Source organism: Triturus cristatus, chromosome 4_2 (assembly GCF_964204655.1).
Source record: "Triturus cristatus chromosome 4_2, aTriCri1.1, whole genome shotgun sequence".
Classification (NCBI taxonomy): domain Eukaryota; kingdom Metazoa; phylum Chordata; class Amphibia; order Caudata; family Salamandridae; genus Triturus; species Triturus cristatus.
The window spans coordinates 592,705,357-592,721,842 of NC_140586.1; the positions used below are offsets into that span (position 1 = coordinate 592,705,357).

Genomic DNA, 16,486 nt, shown 5'->3' on the forward strand with positions numbered 1-16,486 from the left:
TTGTTTCCTGAAGGAGAGATGTTCCTGGGTCATCCGTAGGTGGGCGGGGAGGAAGTTCCATGTCTGGGCTGCCAGGTAGGAGAAGGATCTTCCTCCGACGGTATATTTCTGGAATCGTGGGACGGAGGCGAGGGCGAGGCTGGCGGATCGGAGCTGGCGGGTGGGTGTGTAGAATGTGAGGCGGCTGTTGAGGTACTTCGGGCCCATGTCGTGGAGAGCCTTGTGTGCGTGGGTGAGGAGTCTGAACGTGATCCTTTTGTTGACGGGGAGCCAGTGAAAGTCTTTCAGGTGGTCAGAGATGTGGTTGTGGCGAGGGATGTCCAGGATGAGTCGTGCTGAGGCATTCTGAATGCGCTGGAGTCTTTTCTGGAGTTTGGCTGTGGTTCCAGCATAGAGGGTGTTCCCGTAGTCCAGGCGGCTGGTCACGAGGGCCTGGGTGACCGTCTTCCTGGTTTCGGTGGGGATCCATCGGAAGATCTTTCGGAGCATGCGCAGGGTTTTGAAGCAGGATGATGAGACGGCGTTCACTTGCTTGGTCATCATAAGGGAGGAGTCCCGAATGAAGCCCAGGTTGCGTGCGTGGTCCGTTGGCTTGGGTGCGCTGCCCAGGGCAGGAGGCCACCAGGAGTCGTCCCAGGTGGAGGTAGATGGTCCGAGGATGAGGACTTCCGTCTTGTCTGAGTTCAGTTTCAGACGGCTGCTCTTCATCCATTCTGCAATGTCTCTCATTCCTTCCTGGAGGTTGGCTTTGGCGGTGACGGGGTCGTTGGTGAGGGAGAGGATCAGCTGGGTGTCGTCGGCGTAGGAGATGATGTTGAGGTTGTGTTGGCGGGCGATGGCTGCGAGAGGGCTCATGTAGATGTTGAAGAGGGTGGGGCTGAGTGAGGATCCTTGCGGGACGCCGCAGATGACTTCGGTGGCCGCGGATCGGAACGGGGGGAGGCGGACTCTCTGGGTTCTTCCGGCGAGGAACGAGATGATCCACAGCAGTGCCGCTCCTTGGATTCCGGTGTTGCTGAGGCGTTGTGTCAGGTGTGGTGGCATACGGTGTCAAAGGCTGCTGAGAGGTCCAGGAGGATGAGGGCGGCCGTTTCCCCGTTGTCGAGAAGGGACCTGATGTCGTCGGTGGCTGCGATGAGGGCGGTCTCGGTGCTGTGGTTTGCTCAGAAGCCGGACTGTGAGAGGTTGAGGGAACCGTTGGTCTCGAGGAAGGCGGAGAGTTGTCTGTTGACGGTCTTCTCGATGACTTTGGCTGGAAAGGGGAGGAGCGAGATGGGGCGGAAGTTCTTGAGGTCCGAGGTGCGGTGAGTTTCTTCAGGAGGGCGCTCAGCTCGGCATGTTTCCAGCTCTCCGGGAAGGTGGCGGATGCGAAGGAGCTGTTGATGATGTTCCGGAGTTGGGGTGCGATGATGGAATCGGCTTTGTTGAAGATGTGGTGTGGGCAGGGGTCGGTAGGGGAGCCGGAGTGGATGGTGTTCATCATGCGGGTGGTGTCTTCGGTGCTGACAGGGGTCCAGGTGCAGAGGGTGGTGGTGGGGGGCGCTGGTTCGGTGGTTGGGTGCGTGGTCAGCGCGCCGAAGCTGTTGTGTAGGTCGGCGATCTTGCGGTGGAAGAACGAGGCGAGAGAGTCGCAAAGGTCTTGCGAGGGGGTGATGTCGTTGTTGCAGGCGCTGGGGTTGGAGAGCTCTTTGACGATGCTGAAAAGCTCCTTGCTGTTGTCCAGTCGTTCTTTGAATGCTGTCTTCTTGGTGGTGCTGATCAACTGGTGGTGTTTGCGGGTGGCGTTCTTGAGGGCGGTCATGCGTTCTGTTGTCTGGTCGTGGCGCCAAGCTTTCTCGAGGGTGCAGCAGGTTTTCTTGGAGTTTTTGAGGTCGTTGGTAAACCACGAGGCTTTCCTGCTGCCGGGTCTGCTGGGGGGGGTTCTTCAGTGGTGCGAGTTCGTCGGCGCAGTCGGTGAGCCACTGTGTGAGGTTGCGGGCTGCTTCGTCGGGGTCCGTCATGATGGTGGGAGGGTTCTGGCTGAGGGAGTGGTGAGCTGGTCGGCGGCGATCTTGCTCCAGCTTCTGTGGGGAACCTGTTGTGGTGGGTCGTGGTTCTCCTGAAGTTGAAATGGACGCAGCAGTGGCAGCTGTGGTCTGTCCAGTGGAATACATGAAACATTACGCAATGTGTTTCCTTGAACAACCTACTTTACCCTTTATCGTGGTTATTAGAAAATAACATGTTTAATTTGGCCAGACTTATTTTCACCACATAAAAATGGTTTCACCCCATTGATAAGAAATGTGGCCCAATACTATGTTATTTAAAGCAGTACTGCTAATAAACACACATACACACATTCACCCCTTTCAGTACAAAAATATAGTTCCATATTATGACGAGAGTACAGCGAAGCTGGCATGAGCAAAACACTGTATACTTCCTCATAGATTCCAAGTTACAATTACTTTAAACAGGGTAACAAGGCTTCTCGTTGTGATTTTACCTTATTGCATGAGTGTAACCACTTGTATCCTTGTTTGGAGACGCACCTTGTTTTAAAACAAAGGCAACTGAAAAATACCAAAGCATAAACCAGAGTGTAATATGCAAAATATTAACGTTGTTGAGGGAATGCAATACAAAATCAAGGGTTTATCCTTTGTGAGTCATGGTCTTTACGCACAATCAACAATGGTAATGCAGTGTATTGCAGTAGTTTCCTATTTGTTGCTTTAAAATAGTGAACTACAGTACGCACCAAAGATGGTGCCCAAGACCGAAACATTTTTTTGTTTATTGAGCTTTCCTCTCCCTAGTGCCTAAGAGAGAGAAGAATATTTTATTCTAGAATTGCCTCCTTCCAACCCCCATCACCAATTTGATCTATACTAAGGTGCAAGCAAGTGCAAAGAAAACCTGTGACTATGTTGGGCAGCAGTGAAGGGGAATCTCTCCGTCTGCAAATAATGGTGCACTTAAGAGAGGTGCTGATTTACAGTGCTGTGGTGATGTGAATGCAATTTAAATTATTAGCAAATTCATCATGCATTATATCTTTAAACAGATCAAAAGCTAGACAAAACCAAAGGGGATGATGGACGGAGTGTTGAACAGTGCAAGCACTCACCTCTAGTCAACTGATCTGGGTTTAATCCATCATCATTCTTTAGCTCACTCCGGCACCCCAGTTCAGACATGGCCATATACAAATCAGTCTGACCCTGTGTCTCATGGGAACAGTTCAGCCCGAACTGCCAAGCCATGTCTTGCCTGGACCGGATTCAAGCTAGCCAGGCTGATGATGGCTGATTAGCCAGAAACCGGTGCAAGGATCCTTGTTTGCGGCTTGGCAGTTCGGGCTGGACTGTTCCCATGAGGCACAGGGTCAGACTGATATGCATATGGACATGTCTGAACTGGGGTGGCGGAGTGAGCTAAAGAATGATGATGGATTAAACCGAGATCAGTTGACTGGGGGTGAGTGCTTGCAATGTTCAATACTCCATCCATCATCCCCTTTGGTTTTGCTTTGTGCGCCATAAGTTGGCAGGGTATGCCCAGACGTGGGTCCCTTGCTCACTTTGCCACTAGATTCAAGCTAGCATGGCTGATGACGGCTGATTAGCCAGCAACTGGTCCCAGGATGCTTGTTTCTGGTCCAGGGAAGACATTGCTTGGCAGTTCAGACTGGACTGTTCCCATGAGGCAAAGGGTTAGACTGATTTGCATATGGCCATGTCTGAACCGGGGTGGCGGAGTGAGCTAAAGAATGATGATGGATTAAACCCAGATCAGTTGACTGGGGGTGAGTGCTTGCAATGTTCAACACTCCGTCCATCAACCCCTTTGGAAAAGCTAGACATGTACAGATGCATTCCAAAAGAAGCACAATGCTTTGTGGAATGGCTATTTTAAAGAGAAAAACATCATACCTGAATACCCTGTCACTGGAGTGCGAATAGGGCCATCTGACTTTCCAAGGAGATTACCAGTTGAAATAGGCGTTTTACCAAGTCTTGTACTGTTAGGGCACCTTAGTGAAACAGAGCTTGTGCCAGAAGTCACATTTAGATTTTCCGCAAAAGAACTTTTGTCACCAAAGTACGAATCTAATAAATTTGAAAATATATAAAACAGTTGTTAAAATATAAATATCTAACTATTCAAAACAGCAATGCACATACATTAAAATGGAAATTTAATCCAATATTCCAAGAAACAGAATCACTTCAATAACATAATGATTAACGCTACACGTTTGCTCAGTGCTCCACCATGAATTTTATACAAATGCATATGTGTTGAATATCCCCAAATTGTAAGGTGAGGGAGACGACTGAACTACGGAATTGTAAGGAACTAGCATATTTCATTGAAACTCCCTTCACCCTCCCCCCCCCCCCCCCCCCCCCCCCCCACCACCATGCCCACCAACCCTGCACCAGGCCCCAATTGAACAGAATTCCTGGCAAAACAACGGGAGGCACTGAAAACAGCAAATTATACTGCCCAAAAACCACAAGGGGGAGGGGTATATTAGGAAAAGGCCAAATGAGTACTTGGTAGAAACAAAATAGTGGAAGGCACAGTGATGATAAATACGTTAAAGCCAGCTCATGGGGAGAAGCCCACAGTCCAGTTCTTTGCCAACTTCTTAGAGAGCAGTGAGAAGAGGATGCAGGGCCCCTTTAACAAAAGGAGAATTGAGTTATAAAAGAGAGAAAGTCGAGCAGCTAGATGGTTGGTAAATGACCCTGATTTACAAAACCTGTTTGTTATGTCAAAAAGAAGGCAACAGGATTCAAACCTTCAATTCTCGAAAACTCAGAAGTTTCCAAGTCATAAGAGTTAGGCGGATTTATGGCCTTCCTGTATCTGTTTGGCAACAGGACAACATACATATAGAAAACTTGTTTCAGATGAACCAGTTTTCCTCTCACATAAGGAGCGGTTAGCTCAAGCTGCTTAAGACCAAGAATTGGTACTTTGCAAGTCTCCAGCCTGTGTTGTAAAAGTGTCAACAAGTAGGGCCCCACTCCCTGCCACCACCTCTACTGATACTTCTGCCGTAAGTCCCAAAGCAAAAGTTAACATGCCACAAAACCTACATCACATGTATTAAATCAAAAGCACAGGTGAAAACAAAAAGCTTGGAAGACACTCCACGTATGACTACGAATTTAAGTGTTTATTTGTATTTAGATCACCTGACAAAGTTTCTCCGAACTCTACTTGACTATATCAGAATATATACATATATATATACACACTTTAGCTTAGTGGAATGCTCTAGGTAAGCCTATGCTTACCTAGAGCTTATCTTCGAGCAAAGTATTTTTATTCCAAGAGAGAGAGAGAGAGAGAGAGTTTGTGTGTATGTTTGTGTGTGTGTGTATATATATATTCACTGAAAAAACCATAGGTTTCACACATGTTATAGTTAGCTGGACATTTCACTCGTACAAAACCATTGAAATTCCCCCGTTATAGTTAGTTCAGCTAACTATAACTCGCGCGACCGCAATCCACTGCTGATGACGTCACATATTACATCACTCATGACATGGTCAGTGACATCACTGATGACATCTCAAATGACATCACTGATGACATCACTGATGACATCATCCAGTGAATATGTGTCTTTCTGAAAAATAAATATTTTTTATATATGTATATCTAGAGGTTAATGGAAGAATAAATGGGTAAATAAGTGTCTAAATGGATGGGGTTTTTTTTAAATTAATTGTATAACTGACTTATTAACAGTATCTTAGTGAATACAAGTATTAGTGAGTAATGTTTAAATATTTAAATATCTGTATCAGTGTCTCACTTTGTGTATAAGTGGCTGCATGGGTTGGTGAGAAGCTACATGAGTGTGTACATGGGTTATTAGTTTGTTTTTAGCGTATCAGTATGAGTGTGTATGGTTCATTGGGGGATGTTACTTAGCGTATTGATGCATGAATGAGTGACTCACTGTTTGTATGTGTTTTGAAGACAGTATGTGAGCAGGACAGTATGGGTGGATGAGTGTGTGTATGGGTGAGTAAGAGTGAATGACTGTCTCAATAGTGTCTTTATGAGTAAGTCCATATGTTTTAAACTAGTATATGTGAGTATTGATGTATATAAGTGAGGATATATGAGAGTGAGAGATTGGAAGACTTCCTGTATAAATAAGTATGTGTTTCTATAAGTGATTGTTTAAGAGAGTAAGTATGTGTACGTTTCTGTAGAAGTAAGTGTAGTGGTGTGTGTATAGCTGTATATGCAAGTAAAGGGATGTTTATTTGCATGTGTGAGTATGTGTGTGAGTAACTCTGTGTATGAGTGTAGGTGTGTAACAGGTTGTATAGGTGTATGAGTACATATGATGACTGAGTACATGTATGAGTGACTATATAGAAGTGTTGATGAATGAGTGGATGCGTATGTAGATTTTGGAATTACTGAATAGGTTGTTCTAACTGGTATTGGTATCTCTATAGTTTTCAAAACTTTAGTTTGTATTTTTCAATGTGTGTATCAAAGTTTATATTCGGATAAGAGGAGGTCTGCCACTCTTACACAAGGATGATGTCATCAGTGATGTCATTTGAGATGTCATCAGTGATGTCATGAGTGATATCACTGACCATGTCATGAGTGATGTAATATGTGACGTCATCAGCAGTGGATTGCGGTCGCGCGAGTTATAGTTAGCTGAACTAACTATAACGGGGGAATTTCAATGGTTTTGTACGAGTGAAATGTCCACCTAACTATAACATGTGTGAAACCTATGGTTTTTTCAGTGAATTTGCAAGGTTTTTTAAATGCTAATTCCTAACTATAACGTGTGTGAAACCTATGGTTTATTCAGTGAATTTGCAAGGTTTTTTAAATGCTAATTCCTAACTATAACGTGTGTGAAACCTATGGTTTTTTCAGTGAATTTGCAAGGTTTTTTAAATGCTAATTCCTAACTATAACGTGTGTGAAACCTATGGTTTTTTAAGTGAATTTGCAAGGTTTTTTAAATGCTAATTTCTAACTATAACGTGTGTGAAACCTATGTTTTTTTTGTGAATTTGTAAGGTTTTTTAAATGCTAATTTATCTATGTTTTATTATATTTTTTATCTATTTATTTTACAATAAACTACCTATGTATATAGTTATAGATTGACTGTATCCTGTAATATGGAATGGCTCAGCTCTTTTTTTTTAATTTGGATAAAGTTGAACAGCATAGTTAATATCTTCTATAAACTTATAAACAGTTTAAAATGTTTTTTTTTTAAGGGTTTTTCATTTTTATTAAAGGAAATTGTTTTTTTTTTTTTTATTTACGAGGTCCTTTAGGGACCCCCTGAGAAGGTCTAGGGGGTCAGGGAGTGTCTTCCCTGCCTCCTTTTCATGTTTTAGAAATCGGGTTAAAAGTAATTCATTTTTGATGCGTGCGTGCACCGTGCGCGCATGCGTGCGAGCACCGTGCGCGCACGGTGCGCGCACGGCATGTGATTACGAAACAACACTTTTCATTGGTTCATAGTAGTTTCTGTTCCAGAAACACCACACTCACTCCCCTCACTATTTCTTCTTATTTCCTGGGAGAAGGTTGCAGAACAGCTACTCGAGTGAAATCTTACTTGAAAATGGCAGAACAGCAGTCAACTTCAGGGAGTGAGGAGGTGACCTTTGTGGAACCACCAAGGAAGAGCAAACAAAAACACTATTTCATCTGGAATTATTTCACATTTCCAGAGGGCCAAAAGAAGGTGAATGCGCCGAAGGTGACATGCACTATTTGCGGAAGTGTCCTATCTAGAGGAGATCCGAGCAAAAAATACTCCTTTAGTATTTATTCCATGCTGAGGCACTTCAAAACAGTGCATTCTATCCGCTATGCTCGAGAAACAACTAGAGCCCTAAGGGAAACCCTCCACCTGCTCAGCCGAGCACATCATCTGCGGCCGCAGATTCACCGTGCACCAGGCAACTGGACATCCGCCCCCTTTTCAAGAAGGTGCACATACATTGCAATGTGTGCAATGCTGTTATTTGCTATGGTGAGAGCAGCATAAACTTGATTGAAAACAGAATACAGCAGCACACATGCTCCAGCCCATAATTTTTTTCATGATTTTTTTTTGTTCCTGTTGAACAGTTTTTCATCGCCAGTTTTTTTCTGGTGCTTTAAAAAATCACAAAAAAATACAAAATTGTTAAAAAACTAAAAAAAAATACAAAACAAAAAAGACAAAGAAAACAGTTCTTTTCAGAACTCACTTCACTTTTCCAAGAAGAGCTATATTCCTAATATACTGTATTGTAATTTTATTGAATGAATGTGTAGTGTATACATGAATGATTGAAATGATTGAAATGACTGCGTGAAGAGGAGGAAAGGGCAGACAGAATGAGTGAGAAAAGGAAAGTATGATCAGTCATGAAAGGGAAGTGAAAGACTGACTGCAACAAAAGGACTAAGGGTAGAGGATACAGGTAAGAAGAGTGAATGAGTAAGGGAATGACAGTGAGTAATGGAGAGTGATGGAGGGGAAGTGAGAAAAGGGGAGTAAGGGACGGAGATAGGAAAAGGGAGTAACAGATGAAGCGGATGAAGTACAGCAGGGTAAAGGGATTGAAAGTAAGAGAAGTAGAGTGATGGTGAGATAAGGGGTATGAGGATTAGAAAAGGGGGTAAGGGAAAGTGAGAGATGGGGAGTGAGGGGTTGGAGGGATTTAGGAAACTGGAGTGAGAGAAAGGGAGTCAGGATTTCAATGAGCAAAGGAGAGTGAGGGAGAGTGAAGGAAAGAATGCGAAAAGATGAAGGGGTGTGAGATACAGACAGGAGGAAGTGAAGTAGGAGAATAGGAGTGACTATGAGTAAAGGATAGTGACAGTTAGGGAAGGTGGGGGAAGGAGAATGACGAAGGTTAAAAAATTAACATAGATGGAAAATGAGTGATGGAGAGAGGAGGAGTGGTAGAAACAAAGGGGCAGATTTATGTTAGACTTGCGCCACTTTTACGCCGCCGTTGGGTCACTTTTGTGATGCAGCGGCGGCGTAAACCCTGCACCACGTTGCGCCCTATTTACATCGTGACGCACCTCCACAGATGCGTCACGGTGTAAAGCCCTGCGCCACATTAAACCTGCATCAGGTTTAATGTATGCAGGGTGGGCGTTCCAGCGGAAAAAGCCTTAGAAAAGTGACATAGTGAAATCTACAAGATTTCACTCAGTCACTTTTCCGACGCTGCTGCGTCAAAACCTTGCGCCTGCTTGAAGCAGGCGTAAGGCATGACGCAGCATGTTAGGTATGGGCAGCCCCTAAACATTGCTGGAGTTGTGTCGTGCTTGCTACACGACTCCAGCAATGCGCCGCCCTTACGCCATCAGATGCGTCACGCATCTGTTTATCCTTGCGCCACGATGCGCTGCATTGTAAATGCGGCGCATCTGTGGTGGCGCAAGGGTAAACTTGCGTGACGCATCTTTCCTGGCGCATCCCTGCTGATTTGCAGGGATGCGCCAGGAAACATAATTCTGCCCCAGAGATGTTAAGGAAATTAAGGGTAAGACAGACAAAGGGAGAGAGACAGAAACAGAGACAGAGAGCAAGGAACTGAGAAGGAGTAAGGCAGTTAGAATGACTGAGACATATGGAGACAGGGAGAGAAACATGGTTGAAAAAATAGTGATGGAGGCAGTAAACCTAGGGGAGTAGTAGAGAAGGAGTGAGGGAGTTACGAAAGAGCAGTAAAGGAAGAAGAGAGAGGGAAGGGGAATGAGAAAAGCAGAGTGAGGAGAAGTGAAGAAAAGGGAGCATGAAAGTGAAGGGGTGAGAAATACAGATATTTTAAACTTACCTGACCAACAAAATAACTTAATTAGAAATAAATGTTTTTTTTAATTACAAGAAAAATGGATTCAATTTCCTAAATTTTCTTTCTCGATTTGAAAAATAAGAAAAAAAGTAGTAATATTTAACAATACATTTTAGAATACAGTACACATATTTTCATATTTAACAAAGTAATTTTTTGCCCTTTTTTTGCTGTTTTCAGAATATATTGAATTTCACTGGAAATAGTGATATCAATTGCATTCATCACTTAACAGCGGGCAAAAAAATAAACAATCTGAAAGATTGTTTAAAAAAGCCCTGAATCTATCCTCAGTAAAACATACCTTGATAGAAATGTAACATATATATTAAAAATATCTTCTAAGAACAATAACTATTTGCAATAAATAACGTCTGTAAATCTTGTTGCTTAAGCACATACACCAATATATTATCTGTCAAAGAAGTCCACAATAGAAACATTGACCTTTCCATGAGGCCAAATGGTAATTTTTAAACCCTTCTTTGGTGAAATATCCAATGATAATCCTATAAAATCGAAATAATGGTTTCTTCAGAAGCTGCAATTTGTATCTAAAAGTTTGGTTTTAGAAAAATTAAGTAGGAATTTGGTAATTCTGCAGGCAAACGTTGCTTGAAAATCAATTGAGAATCATTACACAGTGTCCAGCCTTTTTCACATTTTAGATAAACTGTGTAATGACCAGAAGTTATAGAAGGTCCATCATGGAAAATTATTGCAACTGCAACAAAAGTCTTTCCTGATATTGATAATTGATTTCCTACAAACTTCTTTATAAAAGTGTCCAATTTTGTTCCATCAGCTCTACAACGTTGCATCATTAAAATTATATACTGTCCATATTTCTTTAAAAATAACGTTGATAACATTTCTGATTTACATTGAGAACATTCCATGTTGTGATTTGCATCTTTAACTAATTTGCTAAAAGTCACTGATTTACTCTCTGGTAATGGTAAATGTATGAACCTTTCAGAATCAACATTAGTGTTGCATGTGTTCATACAGATTTCACAACAATGTTCCCATTTATAAGAGAGACCAAACATATTTTCTATTTCTACCCCTTCATCTTCCAGTACCATAAGCATATACATTAAGAATTCCTGTGCATCTTGCTGGACATTTTCAGTAAATTGTATACATCCAGAACATACATCTAAAAGATTTCTAACATCAGAAGCACTTTCTATTTTAGTTTTATCATTACTCAACTTCTCATAAAGGAAACTCAGTAGAGAACAAAATCTTTTTTCATGATTTTGTATTATCTGCTCTTGCAAACTTTCAAGATAAAATACAGCATTCAGCACTACATTAGCGTAGCAGTTGACACCAGAGCTATTTTCAAAATGCCAACCAACAACCTCTTCAACATTGTCCTTTTTCTTTTTGCTTGCAATCACATCACTCTCCTTTTGTTTTCTCTTCTGTACATCCTCATTACAGATATTCTCAATTCTCCTTTTCCGACAAACAACACATTTTTCAAACACAGGATACTGACCTAAATGAGGAGCATAGCTTCTTCTTAATCTATTATACTCCTTTACACAATTTGCATCAGCACTAACTTTTGAGTCATCAAAGTCTATCATGAATAAACCAGATAATTTTTTTCACTCGTGACAAAGCAACATATGCCATACCTTCTTTAAACACACTAGATCCAATGTTTACAAAAGCACTATCTACAGTTAGCCCCTTCAGTGCCCCGCCCTTTCCCCCTCCTGTGCCGGGCATTGTATTAGCGGGCGGGGTCCATGACGAGATAGTCTCGTCATGGGCACAGCGCAACCGCGCTCCATGACGAGACTATCTCGTCATGGGCATAGAGGAGGTTAATCCTTGAGATTTGTGAATAGTTACAGCATATACTAGAGAAAACGGAAACTGCTTCCTACGTACATATAAGTCTTTCACAAGCAAAAAACGAACTGAACAACGACTAATGTCTTTAACCTCTTCAATCTGATCAAATTTTATTTTAAAAATTCAATTCCATCTTTTTTCTGGTAGTTAACAAAACCCACAACTTTACCCATAGCTCCATTCACTAAACCTTTTTCTACATTCAAAGTACGTCTTAAAATTACTCGACAGTTCATACATACATAAAGATTCTTTTCTAAACCAGCTGTTTTCGATGTGTTTTTCTCTAGAGAATCCAATTTAGTTTTCAATTTGCCTGTCAATATAATAGTTATTCCTTCATGCTGTATTTTATCCACGGCTTCCATTTTCATAATCTCTTCATTTTCCAATTTCAAAAGTTATTCATTGAATATAGAGCATTCATGAAGTGTTGGCATTAAGCAGATTACAGTATTGTTTTCTGCAATTTCCTTGTATATTTTCTCTGGAACTATTTGTTCTGTTGGAAACAAATTACATAGCAATCGACTCTGTAAAGCTTTTCTGCCATGTTCTGTGAGTAGTCCAATTCTGATGTCTTTGAGAATACTTGCATAATCATCATCATTTGCTTGCCGCATATTGGTAATGAGTTCTTTGTACTCAACGTATGACCAAATATTCACATTACTTATACTTCCTAATGACTTTTTCGTGTCTTCATGTGCAAGAGTATTAAATACTGGTTGTCCTTTAACTGGAGTGAGCTGCAGTAGATCCCCAAAAACTATAACATGTTTTCCTCCAAATAACACGTCATAGTCTGTCTTTAGATTTTGCTGCATTCTTAAATGCACAAAGGCAAGCATTAAGTTTGATACCATGCTTACCTCATCAATAATGAGAACTTTCATTTTCTTCAACACTCTTGAAACTTCAAAACATGCTTCTCCTGTTAGCTTGTGGTATTCTATTTTGTTCTCATGCTCTACTGGTAACATTAGCAAACGATGTAAGGTAATTCCTTTTATGTTATATGCTGCTAACCCAGTTGGAGCAGTAACAACACAAGACAAAGTTGAATCAGTGTTTTTCTGTAGGTAGCTTCTAATTACTTTAATTAAGAAACTTTTTCCAGTTCCAGCTTGTCCACTCACATACATTCTGATTGGTTCAAATGATGTGCATGAGCACTCTTTATTTTCATGTAGTAATCCATGATCGATTTGTTTTGTGACTTCTTCATAAATTTGTTGTTGTTCATCATTCAGTTGTTGTTCCAAATTTGGTAAGTCTATTAAATCTTCCTGAGCTTGATTCATAGCTGTTTCCACTTTAGTCATGGCTATTGCAGCATCATTTTCTACGATTGGTTGTCCTAGGGGATCTTGACAGAGCGTACCAGAACTTAGACTGTCTTGAGAACTGTCTCTAGCTACTTCAGCTGCAATTGTAGCTTCTTGTTCAATTTCTTCATTTAACATTTGTACATAATTTGTGAAAGTACTGCATTCTATGCTATCTTTACATGCATTATAGGAATCTTCATAGCTCTGAAAATCTCCAAGTAATTCATCCTCTGAACGCCATGGTTTAAACAGCTGTAAAAGTGCTAAGTAATACAAATTCCTTTTTGTCAGTAGTGTCGCAACTCAGCTTCCTGTGATTAATCAAACTTCCTTTTGTTTGTTTCACCAAACATCCTTCCTCACCAATGACTTTATATTTTCCATTGTTGATGTCTTCTGTGGCATTCCGTGTAAAAATGTAGTTCTGCAGCACTTCATAGAGACACATGTTCTCAAGATGATGACTTCTGTTTGGGTAATATGTGTCCAACATATTTGTTTTCAAAATGTCTGTACTTTCTGGTTCGTTCTCTGCTAAATATTCAATTTCTCAAATAGATTTCAGTACCCGATTTTGCATTCCTGCAAGGCCTAAACTTACCCAAATTATTCTTCTGGATTTGGAGTACAGACTTGCAGATGATAACCTATCTGAGAATTCGTATGACCCAATTTCTCGATGCGATAACATCTTTAAACTGAAACTGTATAGCTTTTTACTGACAGTCTTCTCGTGAGAAATCTCTTCCCACATTTCTTTCAATTCCGTTTTCTCAGATTTGGTGATGTAAGATGTGACATACCGAGCAACAGCAATAGAATTGTCAGCTACATACTGAATATCCATGTTAGCATTCCACATGGATAAAATGACTGGGTTGTGTGATTTATATATTTTGACTCTTCTTTTCTTCTTAGGTTGTAAGTATTTTTCGGAGATTTTCTTGTAATGGCATGTCGCACAGCTGACATAAAACTGTTTACTCTTCCTTTTGAAAGAACAGGTCGTGGAAATCCAAATTTACATTTTGTGTAAAATTTATCTTTACTCTTGTACTTTCGTCGACAGTATTTTCCACACCGATGACTTTGGAAACGTAAAACTTGCTCTTTTAAGTTTTTTTCTTCTGTGCTTTTAGGTATACCACATGTTGCATATTCTTCAGAGAAAGATAAAACTGCATCATCAGAATCTGTTCCAAATTTTGGGGCATCCTTGATCCACAACAGCATATGAATATGCGGAGCACCTCTTGCTTGGTACTCTTTTCTCCAAAAAGAAATCCACAACTTCTCCAAGAGGTGGATTTTTTTTATTGCAGATGAAGGACATCATAGCCTCAAATCTATGATTGAAATATCTGCAAACATTAACCGGATCCAATGAGCACAATTCTCCTGCTGTCTTGTATTGGATGTTTTCAATATTTGAATTTGCCTCTCGAAGAAAATCCGGGAGTTCCTTTAGCTTTTTTCATCTGAAACTGATCAATAGTGTTTCCCATAACTTCTTTAGAATGAAGAGGATGTATGCTGAAATGTTCATAAATTTCTTCTTCTTTTGACTTATCCACTTTTTCAATTTGCCCAGTTGGTATTCCTGTGTATTCCTGTGTCTGCTAGTAAAACTTCTTCATCTTCATCCATATAAATTGATTCATAGTACTTATTATTTCTTTTCAAATATAAATTTGCTCTTTGTACTTTTCGTACATCTACTAGCTCCTGCCAAATTTTCTTATTCTTTGTAGGTACACCATTAATCAAATCTAATGGCAAATAGACAACTCTTCCTTTTAAACCTCTTTGTAAATCTGAAGGAGGTAATTTACCTGTTTTGGGCTCCATACGAACTATAGTCTGAAACGGATGGACACATTGAATGAGTATAGACTCATACGTATTTAAATCACTAAGTTCTGCAGGAATATCAACCAATTCTAAATTACTATGTACAGCTCTAGCTGGCATTTTATTTTCTTCTAACTTGTTATAACAGTATTTACAAATACGCTGATCTTCACCCAAATCAAAACAATTTTCCAGAAACAAATATGGAGCAAAATCCTTCCACTCATAATTATTTTCTTCTTCACTTTTTTTATAGAGATCAACATTCCTTGTTTGACTTTTATAATGGCTTCTCCGGCAACGAATACAAGTAATATTTGGTCTTTCATTAGAGATGATAGTAAATTTTGTCATTTGATCTTCAAACTTTTTACTAACAGTGGTTTCTACATTCTCTTCCACATTTTCTTCAATAACTGTCATTTCCTGCACTTTCTTGTTCTGGACCAAAGTAACAAAACTGAATATCATCAGTAACCTTCTCTACATCTGATACAGATCCACGCAACAGAGCACTATTCAACTCATTTAACTTTAGTGCCGGACTTTTAGCAAAATACAATCTTCTCACAAACTTTCTCATTTCAGTATGATGTACTGCCAGCATCCTAAAATGGTGAAAAACACTTTGACAAACTTTTCTAGAAAGACAAGTCAGAGAATGTCCTTGCAAACCAGTATTCTTTCTCACTCTGCATGGATCTAGTCTTTGAAGCACCTTAATCTTCTGTTTAACACTTTTTTTTACTATATTCTCTTAGAAAGTCACGTAATTTATCAATAGATTCTTGTCGTACAGTACAAATACTGCTACAATTCCAAGTGTACACTGGGGCTTTAGGACGTTTCCCCACAACCTCATCAGCTAACACTTCTTCCTCATTTCTTGGAACCATTTTCTCCTTTTCCATTACACAACCATCTTTAACTTCATAAGTTCGACCACTGGTGTCAACTGCATACAGCAAAGTATTACTTTGAAGGTAACTCTCTTCATTAAAAAATGGTTCAGTACTTGAACTATGCTTCCATCCTCCTAAGAACACATTACAAAAGTTATTTTTTTCACTACTCTTTTCCTTTTGCTTTTTGACTTCATTACATTGACTATTTTATCTAATGTACTGATCCTGTTCAAAATTAAAATGAATAGTTTTCTTATTAATTCCAAAGCCTTAGCAACAATTGATTCAATATGTTTCTTTTTCTTATAAAATATTGCTTTCTTCCTATTTTTTTCACATGCTTTATCAAATTGAACACCACTCTTCTCTGAAACATTTTTTTACGAATGTTTTGAAATTATGTTTTTCTTTTTAAGTCATTCTTTCTTGCTTCTGATACTACATTAGCATTTAGTATTTCCTTTCTATTGTCTTGTTGTTTTCTTCTTGAAACACTATTTGCAGAGGATATACTTTCTACATTTTTTCTATGTTTGAGGATATTTAAAAAAAAATCCTTAGTCTGCTTACAAGCAGACTTTTTCTTTTTTCCAACATGAGGATCTTCAACTAATTTTTGTTGTCCAGTTGTCTTCAAATATAGATGTTTTTGCTGTTC

At 40.2% G+C, this 16,486-nt stretch overlaps 1 protein-coding gene across 1 annotated transcript in view; it reads right to left on the bottom strand.

Annotated features, from left to right (window-relative positions):
- The window catches only part of MSH4 (mutS homolog 4), a 1,782,190-nt gene that overhangs the window by 1,743,217 nt on the left and 22,487 nt on the right, over positions 1 to 16,486 (bottom strand). Inside the window, exon 3 of the mRNA XM_085599942.1 lies at positions 3,918 to 4,094. Within this exon, the coding sequence (XP_085456068.1) occupies positions 3,918 to 4,094 (177 nt within the window). The remainder of the gene's footprint in view (positions 1 to 3,917; positions 4,095 to 16,486) is intronic.